Source organism: Accipiter gentilis, chromosome 34 (genome assembly GCF_929443795.1).
Source record: "Accipiter gentilis chromosome 34, bAccGen1.1, whole genome shotgun sequence".
In the NCBI taxonomy this organism is placed as follows: domain Eukaryota; kingdom Metazoa; phylum Chordata; class Aves; order Accipitriformes; family Accipitridae; genus Astur; species Astur gentilis.
Genome location: NC_064913.1, coordinates 17377549 through 17394840, shown reverse-complemented (window position 1 = coordinate 17394840; position 17292 = coordinate 17377549). Strand labels below are relative to the sequence as shown.

Here is a 17292-nt window from a genome sequence, read left to right as displayed (position 1 = left end):
CCGGCAGCACCACGGGTGGGGGGGGTGGGGTGGCGCACGGCTCCCCAGAGCCCCGGGGGCGGCAACGCCGAAGGCCCCCGCCCCGCCGCCGGCCGCCGATCTCCGGCCTCGGCAGGCCCGGCCCGGCCCGGCCCAGCCCAGCCCCGCGGAGGGGGGGGGGGGGGGGGGGGGGACGGGACAGGGAGCGGGCCCCAGGCCTGCCAATCAACAGCGAAGGGCCGGGCGGCCGGCCCGGTACCGCCGCGACCTCGGGGTCTTCGGCGGCTCCGCCTCCCCACCTCCCCCTCCCCCCCCCCCCTCGGCCGGGGGGCACTTACCGTCCCGGGACGTGCCCATGAGCTGGTCCAGCATGGCGCGCATTTGGGCCTGCGCCGACATCTTGAGCGCGCGAGGGGTCGGCCCGGCCGAGTCACGCCGACAGCGGCCTACAAGGCCCGAGGCCCGGCGCGGCGCTCGGCCCTCCCCCTCGCGTCACTGGCGGGCCCGGGCCGACCCGCTCTCCCGACGCCGCGGGGGGGAGGGGGGCGGAGAAGCGGGCGCTGCCTCTGTCTGGCGTTGCCGGTGGAAGGCGGAGCAGGAAGGCGGAGCGGGAAGCCGGCCTCGGTGGTGGTGGTGGAGGTGCCGCCGCCGCCGCCGCCGCCGCCTCCCCTCTCCTCTCCTGTCCTCTCCCCTCCCCCCTCCGCTCCTCCCGCTTCCTCTCACGCCTGCCACGCGCGCGCGCCAGCGGTAACGGAAACCCGCGCGCACGCGCCCTGGAACCCCCTCGTGCGCTCCGTGACGCCAGCGCGGACGGACCTTGGCGCCCACTGATTGGCAGCAGCGCGCGTTTTTCGGCCGGTGACGCACCGCGCAGCGAGGTCCCTGATTGGGTCGCCGGGCTAGGCCCCCTGGGGCGCGCTGATTGGCCGGATGGCCCCGCGTAGCCGCTGTGACGTCCCGCTCTCCGTGTCGGCAGCGGCCGCGCCCGCCACGAGCGGCAGCCGCCAGGGGCGGGGGCGGGGCTGGGCCGCTGGGCTCCGCTGCCGGCGGGGGAAGGCGGGCAGCGCACGTGCGGCGCGTCCGTCCCTCTCTGAGGGGAGAGCCCAGCGGAGCGGCGCCGCGACGGTTGGTTCTAACGTGCCGGAGCACGTGGCTCAGCAGGAGCCCACGGGGAGCGGGAGGGCAGCCCGGGCTGTGCGGCGGGAGCGAGTTCCTAAAGGCGCGGGCGGGCCTCGGCATCGGGGCGGGGGGCAACGGGCCCGCGTGGCCGAGCCCCAGCTGAGGGAATAGGCTTCAACACGGTTTCTGTCGTTGGGCGGCCGCCCGGCGCCGTTTCGATGGCTCCAGCTGTCCAGCGCGGTTGGAGTTGCATCGGTGAGAAGAGCTGCCGTGACACCCGCTTTGTAGAGAACCGCCCTTAAAGCCGAAGTTACGTGTTGCAGCTAGCTCGGCTCACGGAGCACCAAGATCCAGTCTGGGAAAAAAATACATTCACCGTTTCGATATCTCCTAACGCCTGCGTTTTGTGACTATCCCCTCCTTCGCCGCCGTGTTGCCATCTAGTGCCCAGGAGCCGTCGATGACTGTCGCAAGGATCAGTTCTAGCTGTCCGTAGCCGGGGGGTCACGTTCAACTTTTAAGGTTAACGTAATACGGGAGAGAAAAGGCAACGTGAAAAGCCGTTAAAAAAACTTTACAACTTTACGGTTATCTGGATTCCACAAGGGAAGATGCTAGGCTCAAACAGGAGTCCTCTGGAACAGGTGTAGGAAAAGATTCCCCTACCCAGTTCTCCTCAGCCATTCAGAACACATCCTGGCTGTGTTTTCTTTAACATAGACATTTCCATTTGTAAGTCATTACGTTACTTTGGATTGAAAGGGACATAACTGGAAGCGATACAGATACAGGCTGAAATTTTCCCTATGAAGACATTTTAGCTGTTATTTGTACTCATGCAGTACAACCTTTAGCTCTTGGTAGTCTTTTTAAAGAGCAGAGATTGCTTTTTCCATCTATTTCTGGCCAAATTTCAGCTTTTCTTCCAGAACTGGCTTCAGTGAGCCATTTATTTTTCTTCTGGGGTAATATACCACAGACTTCAGATGGAGCAAACCTTTAGTTCACCTGGAAAGTACACTGCATTGTGCAGCGGCTGCGTTAAATAACTCAGAACAACAAATGCGTCGCAGCCATTCTCGGGGTATGGTGACTTCCCATAACTTTCATCTACTGAGCTGCAAATAGGTTGGTACTTTCGCACCTGTGATATCGACACTTTTAAAAAAAAACACCACTGTTTAACTAGTGAGACACTGCAGGAATTGCAAACTAGATTTTTGGTGTACAGAACCTTAAAAATTGTAGTTCATATTTCCTTACCTTACCTAAATAGCCCAAATCTCCCCACTGTCCGCTATACTTTGGGGATTAAACTATCCCCAAGCTTTAATTGCAGGGAAAGGAAAATATATACATTTAGATGAAGAAAATCTGTTTGGAGTGCTTTCTGACAAAATACTTTGTTTCCCCTGGTAATAAAAAAAACCCAAGCACTTTCGCTAGCCTTGCTTATAGGTCCTCCCCCACGTAAACAAGCCTCACATTTTTTAGATGTTATAAAGTCATCCTTATTATGGATTTCTTGTATATCTTGCATATAATTCAGCCCTCTTCTGAGAAAAACTATTCAAGCCACTATTTCTTTTCTTATAAAAAGAAACTTGCTGTTCCAGATTGCAAGACAAACAAGAAAACGGCAGCCTGGTATGTGTATCTAGTGTAACTGGCAGTCATCAGTTCACCACCTAGTGAAGTTTTTCTGAGATTCATGGTGTATAAGAGCAGCACAGGAAGCCTACAGTCACAGTTGACCGCTCAGAGACACTGAGAAATACTACTTAATTCATTAGTAATGCAAAGTAGTATTTGTCTCTGAATTGTTACCATGATCTCACTGCCAAGGAAAACCCGGAGTATTCAAGATGAAGGAGGTTTGTGCTGCTGCAGTGGTCGCCAGAATCCACTAATGTTCCAAAGAAAGCACCTTCACTTTTGGGAGAGCAAAAAATCCCCCCCCCAGGCAGAAGGTGGCTGGCAAAACCTACAGTAAGGGCAAATTCTCTTTCCTACAGATTGGGGGGGGGGGGAGAACCAACAACCCATGCAACTCCTTAGACAAAACAGTTTAGTGGTGAAGGCTGTCATGTTTTTCCACTACGAACAGCCTTTCTCTTGTGTGGAGGCTGCCTGTCACACCACAGGTTCAGATTGAAAGGTGGGTCTGGTACACCTGATAAACCGAGAGGGGGATTCTCAGCTATGGCTCTTGCAACCTGCGACCAACAGAGAATGCAAGCTAGAAAACCCAGGCCGTTTCGGTACTTCTAGGATATTTATTCAGGAATAGATGGGTACTACAGCAGAGGCACCTCAGCCCTTTCCTCCCGGCTGCTGAGGCAACCTGAAGCCCACCAGGCCGGCGACCTCCTCGGGCGAGCGCTCTCCCTTGCCGTGGTACTCCTGGTGAAGGGCCCCGTGCTCCCGGACGCTGCGCAGCAGGCAGAGGTAGGTGGCAGCCTGGAAGTGCAGCTCCTGCTGGGCCCGGCACAGCTTCTCGCTGGTGACCTGCGGAGCGGAGGGAACAAGCCCGGGACGCTTCACCCCCCGCGCCGGGCTGCGCGGCCGCGGGCAGGGGCGCCCCCGCCTCACCTCCCCGGGGGGCGGCAGGAGGAGGCGGACGGTGGGGGCTGCGGGAAGCCCGCCCGTACCCGGTGGGCCCGGAAGGCCGCGACGACGTGCTGGTAGGCCGGCGTGTCGCGGTAGGGGCGGCCCGCCCGGCCGCCGGCGTAGCGGAGCTCGCGCAGGAGCCCGCGCAAGGTCCGCAGCGGTGAGCCCAGCGCCGCCATCTTACACTCCTCCCGGCCCCGCCGACCAATCGAGCGCCGCCGCCTCGCCGCGACGGCCAATAAGGAAGCGGCCGGCGCGCGCCGGCTTCAACCTCGGCCGGAGGAGACGCGGGCTGTCGAGCGCCGAGGCGAACGATCGCCTTCTCCTAACTTTCACCGTCCCCACGCCTCCTGCAGTCAGTGGAGGCCACGTGCCGAAGGTCGAGCGCCGAGGCGAGGCCGTTCCGAGGCCCGTGCGCGCGCCCCCCTCCCTCCCCGGGCCGTTGGGTTGGTGGAGGAGCGGCCCGCGCGCGCGTGGGCCCTGGGCAGCGGCCGAAGGTAGCGGGGCGGGATGGCGGGAGGCAGCCGAGGGGCCCGTATCCCCCCCCCACACACACCAACCCGAGCAGCCCACGCGTGCCCCTGAGGTCTCCGGTCTTGAAACACTCTACAGCTGGTTAGAACCAACGGGGGACGCTCAGACATCCGAGGGACCCCGGGACTCGCGCTCTGGAAAGCCAGCGCCGTTTGACCGTTGTAGAGGTGGGGTGGGGCCCACTCGACTCGGCCGGAGAGAAAGAAAGAATGAAAGAAAAGGAGGGAGAAGGGGGGGAGGGAAAAAAAGCCCACCCCAGATGGGACTCGAACCCACAATCCCTGGCTTAGGAGGCCAATGCCTTATCCATTAGGCCACTGGGGCTACGCGAAACGGTTTTCTCTCTGTCGTTACTTCTCTCCTGTCCCCGCCCCTCTTATGGAGGATGTTGAAGGCCGCTGACTGGGCAGGGCCGTCACGCGCGCGCGGCTCGCGAACCGGAAGACGCCTGCCGCGTAGCCCGCTGGGAGCGCGGGGTGGGTCTGACGCCGGAGATGGCGGCAGTCCGGCCTGCGAGCCGGCCGCTTTCCCTCAGCTCGTACAGACTTTGCCTTGGAATGACAAACCGAAAAGGGACGAGTTCGCTCCTGTACTAATCCTCCGAGTTTTAAAATGCTGCTCCTTGCTCGTACTATCTCCCTTGCCTTTGTGGTTGCCATGACTGAAGAAAGCCCGCCCCCCCCAACAATGAAAAACCCAACAAAAAGGCCCAAGTGACAATTCAAGTGAAACCTTTTTACACCGTTATTTTTGTGAGAAATCACGGAGACAGCTAGTATGTACATTCCTCTTTATTTAATACAGCACAGACACATGACAAAAAAAAAGCACACTCATGAAAAAAAGCCTGTCGCAGTTAGGGACAGGGAACAGTTACACCAAGTTGAGTAAGGCTCCTACGGCAGAACAGGGGTCTGCTGGCACGGTTGGATCCCAGAGCAAAGTCTGCTGCCAAAAACCATCTTTGCACTCCATTCAGGAAAGCAGAAAATAAAAGGGCAAGTCCCTCTCAGAACAGGTGGAGGTGGCACCATCTGCAAGGTTTGCAGGATACAAACCCTGTAACTGTTTGGAGCAGAGCACTGGTAAAATGAGAAATGCTCTCCAGCTGTTCTTGCAGAGGGCCAATAGTCCTGACCTCTGAAAACATCCGACTTCTCAGGGATAGCAAACCTGAGTATCTGGAAGGAGTGAACACAAAGTAGTCACACTGAACAGAGTTAAAATTGGTCTCCCTGCTAGGGCTCTGCTAGCCCCAACTGGGAAGGGGGGGAGGGGGAGGGGAACAAACCCGCTTCCCAACTAAGACTTAACAGCCATTAAACTGACCAGAACAATACACACATTTGGAACTGATGCGGGCTTTTGTGGCAGCAGCTTCTTCCTTCTCCTGCTTCAGTTCAGGATGGAAATTAAGCAGGCACCAGTTCCTCCGACAAAGAGCCTTACACACTTTTAAAAAATAAAAATAGAAAAAAGGGAGACAGGTGTATTTACAAAAATCCATGGCTGGTACAGTACATCATTTTTAAGACACACTAAATGCTACAATCTTTCAGGTCCTGAGATTATTACAAAAAACCCCAACAAATCAAAACTTGCGTTCAGGTTCAGTTTTATAAGGAGAGAGGAATGAAATCACACATTTAAAACACAGTATCCCTTGAAGTTATTGGAACACACCTCCCTAAAAATCCAAATGAAAGTGGTGCTAACTACCCAAATGTATAGCTGCATTTGGTTGTTCAGGCTTGCTGTCACAAGAGGGGAGCGTTTCACAGGGGAGTTTCTCTGGAGAGCTCATCAGGTAAGCACATAGCTGTTAGGATCCTCTCTCCATCACTAAGCCCTATGATCCAAAATACACGAGTATTAAAAGGTGGAAGATGACCTTCTACAAATTCATGCTGGACTGAGTAAAGCATCACAGGAATCACCAACTCAAACAGGTTTGCCATCTTGTAGTAACTGTGCATTCCTTTGTTTGAAGCTGAGGAATGCAAAGAACTCTAGCTGTGATTTAACATTCATTTATAACAAAACACATGGCCAGCTGTTTGTTCTGAGCTACCTAGTGAAAGGCAGGAAAACACTCCGTCTATCTGTTTCTCAGCCTTTCATTGTCTTGGGGATCACAGCAAGTCAGGTAGAGTTAAGCTGGCTATATCCAAACTGGCTTTTATATATATATATATATACACATATATATATACACACACACTAAAACTGACACTAAACAAAGGATACTGAGGCCAAACCTCTGTTGAGGGAATGATCCCCACTACCATCAGCCGTGCAGGCAGGTAGTTGGATGCTCTGTTCTTGACTGAGCCTCTTTATCTGGCAGAACTAAAGGGAATTGCACCCTCACCTGTTTTGTGTTTTTGTTTTTCTTTTTTCCAATGAAATATTCTGAACATAGTGCTTTTGTATCATCAGAGGTTATCATCACAGATGCCCCTTTGTTATAAGCACCTGACTTTAAGCTAGAGAATGCCAACATTTTAAGGATTACTCATGAAATGCTTCTAACCCTCAGTAAAAGAAGATTACAAAGAGACAAATCACATAACAAGGCTACTAGTTTAACTGCTAAAATATAACACTGCTCAGTAGACTTTTGGGGGTAAAAAGCAGTAGTTAATTTTGTAAATTTTTTAAACAGTAGTCCAAAAATAAAATTTCTCCATCTACTTCCAGTATGGATCTTGAGAACTATGCAAGAACATGGTACTAACTGCTACGTGATGGGATCACCGGCAATAAAACACACACTACAGTTCTCACCTCAGAGCTAAATTGTTATTTGTAGTTACATACAACAAGACTAAAAGATCACTGAGAAATACCTGGGGATCATGATTTAGCTTTTATTTAAAGAGCCAGCTACTGTGTAGCTGATAACTCCCCTTGTTTAGAAGCAACTTCATTTAAGTGAGAAATTGATTTAATTCACTTCTGATACTGGAAGGAAACCTGGTTTGTCTCATTAGTTTCTCCCCAAATCCAATCTGTACATTAAAAAACATTGCTGTGGCTTCTTAAACCAATTTTGAGAGCTGAATAGTCTAAAAAACTCTCAGACTAAAACCTGTCACAAGAGGCGATTTTAGCTTCCCTCTCGAAGCAACTTCATGACACTTGACACTAGGTGTTGCACCAGTGAAAGGGTTTCTTTTGTAAAATACAAATTTCTTTCTTCACATTAGCAAAAAAGACTTCTGGAGTACAGACATTCAAAAAATATTCCATTTTCTTTGGGTAAAACTTCAACATGTGTTAAGAGGGGTAGCTGGGGGAAGGAATGCATGTAACACTGAAACACGTAAATACTTATCTGCATAGTTGATATTAGTGACTATTAATCAAACTAAGGCCTTATCTGGAAAAAGCTGAGAACACAAGAAAGTTTCTTCCCCCACTCCCCAGATGAAATCTGCTAAGTCTCAAAGAAGCTCTGGTTGCCTCAGCAGCTACTGAAGTTTGGCCTACAATGGTATTTCCTGACTCGTTTTGGTCGATTCTCTCCCTCCCTTTTTCTCTTGGTACTAGACAGTAACAAACATAACTCTGTTGATAAAATACATCTGCACACACTGCTGGGCAAATACAAAACCAAAACCCAACAAACCCTTAGTATTGAGCACAACAGGAGTCAAACAGCATATACCGCTTGCTTTGAATTACTTCACCATGAAGAAAAACTTAGTAGTTAATGGTTATTATTTAAGCAGGAGATGATGGCAAGGGAAGAGACTGAAATTCACTTCTAGATACAAAACATGTATTATTCTTTTTTTCCAGACGTGCTCTGTAGAATTATAGCTGTCAAAAATGGCTACAAAATACAGACCTATATCTGTGACTACTGATGAGATTAGCACAGTTTTATTTATGAGAAATGTGCAAAAACAGCTGTAGGGAATCTTTGTACTTCCCTAGTTGCAGGCCATGCCGATTTCTCAGCGTAACTCATAGCAGCAGCAGGGCTTTCTATGGCCCCAAAAGGCTATTACAGCAGCAAGGGATCACCAGGTCATTGAACAAGGATGATGAAGCCACACCAGAAGTTTCCACAAAGCAAGCATTCCCCCACATAACGGTTATCTTTCCAGCGGCCCAGTGAGCATACTTCTAGCTGCTTATTTTGGCAGTGATTTCTTAAGCAGTAGACAGACACAGATTTTCAAAACAGCTACATTTGTTAAAAAAGACTGCAACAGTCAACCATCATCACCAGCTGTAGAATCCCCATCTCACAGATCAGCCTATGATAAAGACCATGTGTGCCCAAAATGAATTAAACAGCAACATGAGAGCCAGGATAGCTCAGTTTACTGCCACAAGCAGATGTGGCAAACTCCACTGAAGTAACTTCACTGATGCACCTAAGGCAGATTCTAAGAAGCACCCTCGCTATCGCTCCAATTGGCTGAGCTGCCAGCAATAGCCCTCTCTTTAACTGGCACCATTAGATCAGTAGAGGAGATCTGTCTATGGCCTAGTTTACATAAACAGGTTCACTCAAACATGTGAAGACAAGCCAAGAACTGAGATAGCAGTTAGGCTATTCTCTGCCACAGGAACATACTGTATTTGGTATCTTATCTTCTGCTCTCTAGATCAGCTCTCCATCTACGAAGGACTCTTCATTCCATTCCCACTCTGGAAAGTAAAATGTTTCCTTTTCATACTGCAACTCAAAATTAGCTCTTCCCCAGGGGAAGTGCACCACAGAACTAGCACAGTCTAGCGATGCATATGTATGTTACCTTAAGTTTAGCACTCGATCAACAAATTTATTGCTAATTTCAGGTATGCACGTTTATAATAATCATAAGTTAGTTAGATCCTCGGCACAGAATTGTTAAAAATCACAATGATCTATTGCAGATTGCTAATTTTGTCAGAGAACGAGGAAACAAGCACAGACACTATTATGAAGGTTCACTTGCAGCTAACAACATAATGAACAGCAAGTTCATGGGCTAAGAGAGCAAACCATTAATGAAATCTCAATAAACTGAGAAAAAGTACAACTAGAAAAGTACTTCATGGTGAGTGCTTTAGGCAGCATATGAAGCGTAGCCAGGTTTGACATCAATTAGCAGCTGCACTCCTGCAGGTTTTACCAAATTCCTTCTTACAAATGATGCATGGTAGAAGTGACAGCTTTGGTGAATGTGAGAATCCTTGCAATAACTGGTGTCAAGCAGATGTGACTAACCACACGCACGATTCCTTGCAATTCATCTCAACTCAAGCTTGTTGCAAGCTGTTTATTTTAACCTTCTTTCCCCCCCACCTCCTTGGGGTTGTCAGCCACACGTCTTTGCCTCAGACTCAGTAATTGTGTGAAGTGGTCCAGTATTCGATAAGGTTGCCAGACAGGGCCCATAACGTTTTACTTGTGACCTAATTAAGATCCAAATTCAAAACCTTTAAAGAAAAATGCAAAAAGATTCATTCCTGTTAGCCACTTCCTTTCTCTCATGCACATTTACGCACACTCACACACACTCTTTTATTGTACTGCCATCTTTGCACAAGTGTTCACCTTTTAAGTGTTTAACAGAGCCAGCAGAATGTAGGAGGATGAACAGGTTTCTCAGGAATATTGCTGTATGTGTGTGTGTGTGCACGTGTGAGTGTGAGAAAGAAAGAACACACAAGCACACAGAACCAACACCATGGTACAGCAGCTATGAAGTTACACACGTTACACACTTTTTTTTTTCTTTACAAAAGGGAAAAAATAGTATAACAGCATAAAGCCATCTTGGCAAGCTTAAGATTTTCCTCCAAAATGCCTTCCAGCACTTCAGGATCTCTGAGAACAGTTTAAAGAGGGTAGGGAAATAAAAGAAAATAAAAAAGGCACTTAAACAAAGGACAAAGGCCTGAATCAAGTCAGTCATGGAGGGTAACAGCCATTTCACCAGAGCTAGGACCAATCAAAATCTACCAACCTTTTTTAATTTCTATAAAATTAAAATTGCATAAAGTGTTAATTAATCAATCATTTATCTACTGCTTTCACCTTCTGGTTCATTTTATGGAAAAAAACAAAACAAAACAACCAAACCCAAACAAAAAGCAAGTGTCCCTTTAATGATTTCCCCCTCCCCGCCCACCCCAGTTGAACAAAAGATAAAAATTAGGTGTAGAAGGAAGCCTTCGACAGCTTAGCTTGGCTGCAGGTTTTCCCTGCAATGCCATCTTCAAAAAAATCCAAAAGAAAAGCAGAAGAGGGACCACTGTGCCTTCACCAATTCACTCAAAAAAACCCAAAACAAAAACCAACCTAAAAAAAAAACCCAAACCAACCCAAACACCCCAACACTTCTAATCCATCTGTGGGCAAAAACTACTCAAAAGAAAACAAAAAAACCTGTAAACTAGATTAAGATTTGCTAATAAATACAGCCAAAAGTTCATTTTATGAATGTAGCAGCAAATGTGATAAAAGTTAGTTGGAGTCCAAGATGACTCCCAGAGGGTTAATGGTTCACACAACTGATGGCAGCTTGGGAGAGTTGCAGGTTTTCTCTGTTTTCATGTCCTCAAGGGTCTTGCACCAAGTGGAGAAGGAGTGTGGAGGAAGGGTCAGGTGATGGGACTGTGGGAAGGAAGCAGGCTCTTGGCACCTGTCCCACCCCCAAATCTGTGCATCAGACAACTTTGATCGGATTCAAACAAGAAGCAGAACCCAGGTAATTAAAAGTTACTTCTGATTAGCAGAAAACAGATGTGAAACCCACAGCATCCACACTTGTGACTTAGTTGATCGGTATTAGTCATGTATCTCAAATCAACAGAGAAGGCTGGACAAAGTGATTTAGGCCATTTGCATCTTAGAGTGGGAGAACATTGCAGTTACAGTTCAAGGTATCAGGAAACCTTGCAGCCTGTTTTTCATCTAGCCTGCCGCCTTTCTTTGCAAGTGTCTCCAAAGGATTTAAAATAGCTAACACGACTTTTGGGACTTTGGATCATGTAGCAGAAAATACTACCCAGACGGTTTTAACACCTAAAACCTGTGTTTGAAGTTATTGCTTGCATTTGTTTGGGGCTTTCAGTGAGCTTGACATGTTAGCTCACATACAGTCCCCAAACCAAGTTCAGCCCTGCTGCCTGGAAAAGACAGCTCTACTTGGCTTTCTTATTGCTTGTGAATACTGAGGGTTATTTAGTATGTACAACTACAGTTTATTTATTAACAAAGGCCCTTAAAAAGTAGTAAAAACTTGGGGGGAAAATGTCTTTAGAAGAGCTGCTGTGCAGAAAATAGTAAAACATTTACCTAATTTTGCATTTGGACGTTGCAGAAATCTTTCACCTCCCCATCCTGTTTACACTACCTGCAAAGGTCTCTGGGAGCCATGCTATTATTTCCTTTGAGTTGGCCTTGCTAGGTTTCACCAGGGAGAACAGGGAACAGGGAATGCAGACCCTTGCATCGCTATGTTGCTGATTCCAAAGAAGCTCAGGAGCATAATGACCAAACCCAGTTACCCTTTGGGGGGCTGTTTGAACGGGCTTCACAAATGTATGGCCATCTTTATTCTCATCATCCTACTACCTATTTCCACAGTAACTATTAGTTTACTTGTTTCCCAAGACTGAGAAGCTCGGTAGGCCACACAGACAGGACTACTCCTACCCTCCTTAAAATTTAGAGGATATTCCTCAACGGAAGATGAGGCATACTTCCAAGAAGAGAGGAATGTTGAAAGGAAATTTGTGCTGTAGTTATAAAGGGCTCCAAGCCTCCCAATCTAAAATTTCATTTAGTATGAAGACAAAAAGATGGCAATTTGAATGAGATGCCTTGATGAGGAAAACATAGAAGAGGTAGAACTCTCTTAGGACAGGGTCTTTTAAATATATTGCTGCCTGATGGCTCACTGCCGCAACTCCCTTAGCTACATGCATTGTTAAGAAGTACCAGGTTTGACACAATTCAGAGAGTTAGCATCCTGCCAGAACTGTTAGGCCTCAAAAACCAAAGACTTGTCTTACTTCAACCTTTCCTGGAGAAAAGAGGAAAAAAAAATTCAGATAAAGCTTGCATTCTAAATAGTTTATGGTATTTTGACAGAATTTGCGAAGTATTAAGAATGCCAGAGTCTACGCAGCTTTATGTTTCAACTATAAATAACCTTGATGATGGAGATGCAAGCTTATCTAATCAACACACCACATACAAAACAGTAGCACTAGCTAAAAAGCTTTTAATTGGCAGATGCTGTGGAGTGAAATTAACGAACTAATGCATCTTCTTTTAATTCAATCTGTCTTTCACAGAAGTGTTGTGCAAAAACATTTATTGCTGAGCTCAACCCAACATTTTTATACTAAATACACAATATATATTATTTTAAATTCACGTATATATATTTATATAAAATTAAAATGAGCTCTAAATAGAAAAGAAATTGTTGGCTGGTCTAAGAAAAATAAATCACATGTAAAAGAAACCTGAAAGCTATAAGTTAATCTAGCAAAAAACATTGAAGATTCATTATCCATGGGTAAAACTCTCTCTGGAAGGTGTGAGATAACCAGTAGTCCCTGGTTTAAATCTCAAATCAAACTACTGGAAAGACTAGCTACTAGGAGTTTCAGCATCTCTGATCAAAGGAATGTTTTGGGGTTGAAGGAGAAGAGCATCACACTATCTTATTTGCTCCTTTCTCCTATGACTTATTTCAGTTTCTGCCACTCTCACCTTTTATCTGACAGTGCAAGGGACTCAACAGCAAAGTTCTGTCCTCGTGTTGAAAGTGCAACATGTGCTGGATACTTCTAACCTTACAAATTAACCAGTTGATGTACTGCTATCCAAAAAACAAAAAAAAGCCAGCTTTGCAGTCTTGTGCTACCATGCAAGGAAGAGTTCAGGTCAGGAACTCCCCCAGGCCAGCAGGGGCTGGAAATGCTGGAGACAACCCATTCAGCCCCCAGAAGAGAAGGCACCTCTGGTCACTTTTGAACGACTCCTCTTTGGCTAATGCCTGAAGTAGTATTAACCTGGATCTGGAATAGGTCACAATCAGCTTTAACTAGCAAATCAGTATAACGCATGGCTTTTGGGAAGAGTTAGATGAAAGATGAGGAAGATGTAGAATGAGTAAAGAACTGGTTGTGTTTTATGAAACACATGAATAGAACATTACTTAATTTCAGTAGCAGATAAGCACAAGGCAAAGAAAAAGTTCAACAAATGGAAGGACTGAAAAAAAAATCAGTGTGCCTTTAAAAAAAAAGGGAAAGAAACGCTAGTCTGACCAATAAAATGTGGGTTTCCTTTTCATGTAAATGGAAAAATTTCCATCTCCTTCCTCCCTTAAATAAGAATCTTTATATTAAAAAAAAAAAAAAAAAAAAAATCAAACAAGGAGCAAGGGATTTCCCAGTAGTCTGTGTCTCACATCTCAATGTACCAGGAGATCTGTTTTTGAAGACAACTCTCTAATGAGACTGCATACATCTGTAGGCTCCCTAAAGCCAAACAGCCTTGTAAAGCTGGAAAAATGCCCGTATCAGAAACTGCACTTGTGTAAGGGTTTAATTATAATGCAAAGTATCCCAGCACCACCTCTACTCTACATAACCTTTGGTCCACAACCATATAGTACACTCAGGACCTACACATAATCTTATACTGGGCACTTCAAGCACTAATGAAGTGGATCATTCCACCTTACACAACGGATGGAGAAACCTATTCTAGCTTCTCTCACGCTTTCAACTCTTCATTGGACATCACCCAGAAAAAAAAAGTTTGTGCTGCTGTGGGTTTGACGATCAATTTCTTTTAAAAGCCAATCAGAGCAGATAAAAAAAGCTTGTTTCTTTAGGCAAGATCAAACTATGACCAGTCTGCATGACCAGGAGGACCAGTCCTCCTTTTCCTTCTCTCTTTGATCAAGTATTGTTTTCTTTTTCTTCTTCCTCTCACCACAGTGCTTGGGATCAGAATATGTAAACATCGACAGAAACAGCAGCCCTGTGACAATAAGCACTTTCCCAACTGGGCAGATTCTGTCAGCCAACCAGAACTGCTTCAGCTCCCTTGCTTGTCCAGAAGTCACTGGTTTTTCCGCTGTAACTTAGTGTCCCCTTTACTTTGGCCTCCATCTGTAGTTTAGAGACAGGAAAAGAAAGGGAAGAATAAAAGCATGAATGAACTTTTATTTTTATATCTTACAGCAAGAGACAGGAATTTGGCATGTTCAGCTTTAGCATCACCAAAAAGTAGGTTGTGTTTATAGAGTGGAAGTCTTTGCATCTTCTCTGTAGGTAATTTATTAGAAATAGCACTGTTGAAACCCAAGATATCAGCCTTCATACCAGAAGATAGCATCTTGCTAAAGAGTAAGTAGCAACTTGGGCTACTGAAAAAAACCCTAAAAATCAAGTCTGTCTTTAGAAGCCTTTATATTTTAATACAGCATTTTTAGTATTCAGCCCATGGCACTGTGACAAAAAATTAAGGTTGTACCAAAACTAGCCAATTGGTTTATTTCCACAGCCTCTTAGAGCAACACTGCCCAGCTTTTTGGTGCTGAGGACTCTTGAGAACAGGATGAAGACACCCCACCAAGCCACTGCCAACCTTCCTGTTCCTTCTCCTGGCAAAAAACAAACAAACAAACAACTCTAGAGGTGGCAGTTTCTAAAGCTTTATAATAGTTTTTTAGCTCTAAGCCTTACAAACAGAAAAAAGAAATGTTCTATTTCAAGCATCTCTTCTCAATCAAAATATGCAACTAAAATTCCAAGGGAAGGCAGATCTTCCATTAGGAAACCGTCACACTTTTCACACATGTACACACTCTTATGAGAAACATGAAGAAGCTTCTAGCTGGAAGGTCAGTTTCTCCTCCAAGGGAGAAATTAAAATTGAGTAGAAAAAACAAATCTTGCCAACGCAGACTTTATGCAGCCAGTAAACAATCATGTTAGCAGCCAGTAAGTAGTATTCCTTTTTTCCTAGTAGATGGATTTGTACACTTTGGTTTCTAAAACTGCTACAATAAAGTATTACTGAAATTTTTGAACTTTTTTTTGTTCCTGACATGGAGGACAAGTAGAAAAAAATTGTTCCAAAAATACGGCTACAATACAATGTGTACTGTCCACTGCTACCAAAGCTTGTCCCTGTATTGTGTCTTCTCTAAACCAGTTTCAGTTCTGATGTACATTTTATTTCAGTCTAGAGCAGAAATGAGACTTTTAAATTAAAAAAAGTAATAAGAAAAATGCCACGTCTTTACCTGTGTAAGCTTGCTGCAAGTGAGCAGGCAGAGGTGAGTGAGACAGCGTTGCTGCATGCTGAGCACCTGGCTGTAAACCCTTCAGTAAGTCTGAGAAAAAAAGGAGACCACAGAGATGAAAAATAAATCTTAAGGACAGAGGCAGCCTTTGTGAAATAGGAAGTTTTTATTTTTTAGTGTAGCTATAGTAGCATGCTAGTTTGCACAGATTTCTGAAGATGTATCTCCACAATAAGAGATAAAATACCTGATAGCATTCTGATGGCTGGAATAAGTCAACAAAAACAGACCTATTCAGATACAGTTATTCAAAAGTCAGAGCAAGGACCATGCCTCACTACTGGGGTGCAACTCTATATAGAAAGACCAAAATTGATACAGGTTAAAAACCTAAAGAATTTCTTTTTAAGCAATCAGAAAAAAAGAAATGCCATCTTGGTTGATACTTCCTCATAAGAGAGCTGTCTGATATCAGATTACTGAGCTAACGGTATTTTAAGGAATCAGCATATTAAGTCTCTTATTTGTCTTGTGACATTTGGAGACTTCTAAGCTATATGCCTTTCTAAAGATAAGGGATTAAAAATTAACTCAAAGTATGTTCAAAACTAAGTACATACTGTAAATGTAACAATGAAGTTAAGCTTATCAGAGGTGATTCATAACATTTGTATAATTACATAAACAAAGTTTTACTAGCAAAGAAATCACATTTACTCTCCTGTAGGGATTTTCATGAGTCTGTCAGAACTTTATTGCTTCCCTTCTTAGTTTCCATTTTCAGGATGCAACTTTCCTTACAGCACAGTGTGATAACCAGCTCCACTCACTCTGAGTTAGGCTGTGGTGGAAAGCCGCTGAGGTAGATCCCGAGGTGGTTGTCACTCCAGCTGTGTCCGTCCCAAAGCCAAGCAGCTCCAAGGGAAACTGGAAGGGCACGGTCACAGGAACAAGGCCACCCAGCATCCCAAAAGGAGTTAATGGTGCAGACGTCACATTCTGACTGGTTACAGACAGGGGTGATGCCATGAGAGTCAGAGGTGAGGCGTTAGCCAGTAATGACGCTCCTGCTGTTGACTGTACAAAGAAAAGGACTAATTCAAGATTTTAAAGCTTTGAGTTGTATTCTTTAAGGAGATAAGAATAGACTATTTTATGTTAAGTGTGGCCCTATTAAGAAGTGCATTAAACTATTAACAAATATCCACTTATCCACCTAGGAGGTCTTCCCACTGTTCGTCTACTAAGCAAGTACAATTATCTCAGATTCAGACATGACAGTATGGCTCATCTCATGTTTTTCTCCTCAGCCTTGTGCACTGGGTCTACAGTCAGAATCTAATGCAATATCTTCTATTTTTAGATATTTGAGTTAAAAAGACTCAGACTGAAGAGGACTTCAAACCTGTGCATTTAAACAAGTAAGCCTTAACTAAAACCAAAACTTAGAAACATTTTAATGATCACATGAGCTTAAAATGAAGTCTCCTTATGTTCTCCAATATCAACTCAGAGTAACAGCAAAGTGATGAAAACTCCTAGCAAGGATAAAGTTTCTATTACCAGTTTTGGTCTTAAGGTTTTCAGATGAAAGCAGCTAAAAAAAGGTTAGTTGCTGCTTACAATAAACCACAATATTTTAAAACAGTAATCCTGTAAGTGTAAACAATTACAGATATGATATTCTTAGCAAGTGTTTGTATCGGTTGTCTTAGGAGCGACTGCTTCTAAAGATATACTCCATCCCACAAGTGGGAAAAAAAAAAAA

At 45.5% G+C, this 17292-nt stretch overlaps 3 protein-coding genes and 1 non-coding gene across 12 annotated transcripts in view; all 4 read right to left on the bottom strand.

Annotated features, from left to right (window-relative positions):
• LUC7L2 (LUC7 like 2, pre-mRNA splicing factor) overlaps window positions 1-758 on the bottom strand; it is a 32429-nt gene extending 31671 nt beyond the window's left edge. For 2 of the 5 annotated variants that reach the window (XR_007504633.1, XM_049792186.1), the window contains exon 1: window positions 318-756. Coding sequence is in view for 2 of the 5 variants with exons in the window: in XM_049792186.1 (XP_049648143.1) it covers window positions 318-378 (61 nt within the window). In the remaining 3 variants the exon portion in view is untranslated. Of the gene's footprint in view, window positions 1-317 lie in introns of all 5 variants that reach the window. The other 3 variants (XR_007504632.1, XM_049792185.1, XM_049792188.1) reach the window with 3 other exon arrangements.
• Window positions 759-3157: 2399 nt separating this feature from the next.
• FMC1 (formation of mitochondrial complex V assembly factor 1 homolog) lies at window positions 3158-4450 on the bottom strand. Its single transcript, XM_049792190.1, has 2 exons — window positions 3750-4450; window positions 3158-3606 (listed from the first exon to the last, which is right to left on the bottom strand). The coding sequence occupies exons 1-2, from the start codon at window positions 3885-3887 to the stop codon at window positions 3412-3414; spliced, it is 333 nt and encodes a 110-aa protein (XP_049648147.1). The 5' UTR covers window positions 3888-4450; the 3' UTR covers window positions 3158-3411.
• A 43-nt stretch (window positions 4451-4493) lies between these two features.
• Window positions 4494-4566, bottom strand: TRNAR-CCU (transfer RNA arginine (anticodon CCU)). Its single transcript has one exon. It is a non-coding gene; the product is annotated as a tRNA-Arg (tRNA).
• Window positions 4567-4737: 171 nt separating this feature from the next.
• Window positions 4738-17292, bottom strand: part of UBN2 (ubinuclein 2) — a 57486-nt gene continuing 44931 nt past the window's right edge. For 2 of the 5 annotated variants that reach the window (XM_049791945.1, XM_049791947.1), the window contains exons 15-17: window positions 16355-16601; window positions 15525-15614; window positions 4738-14385 (exon numbers count right to left, since the gene is read on the bottom strand). In XM_049791945.1, the coding sequence (XP_049647902.1) occupies window positions 14336-14385; window positions 15525-15614; window positions 16355-16601 (387 nt within the window). In that variant the 3' untranslated portion in view covers window positions 4738-14335. The remainder of the gene's footprint in view (window positions 14386-15524; window positions 15615-16354; window positions 16602-17292) is intronic. The other 3 variants (XR_007504603.1, XR_007504602.1, XR_007504604.1) reach the window with 3 other exon arrangements.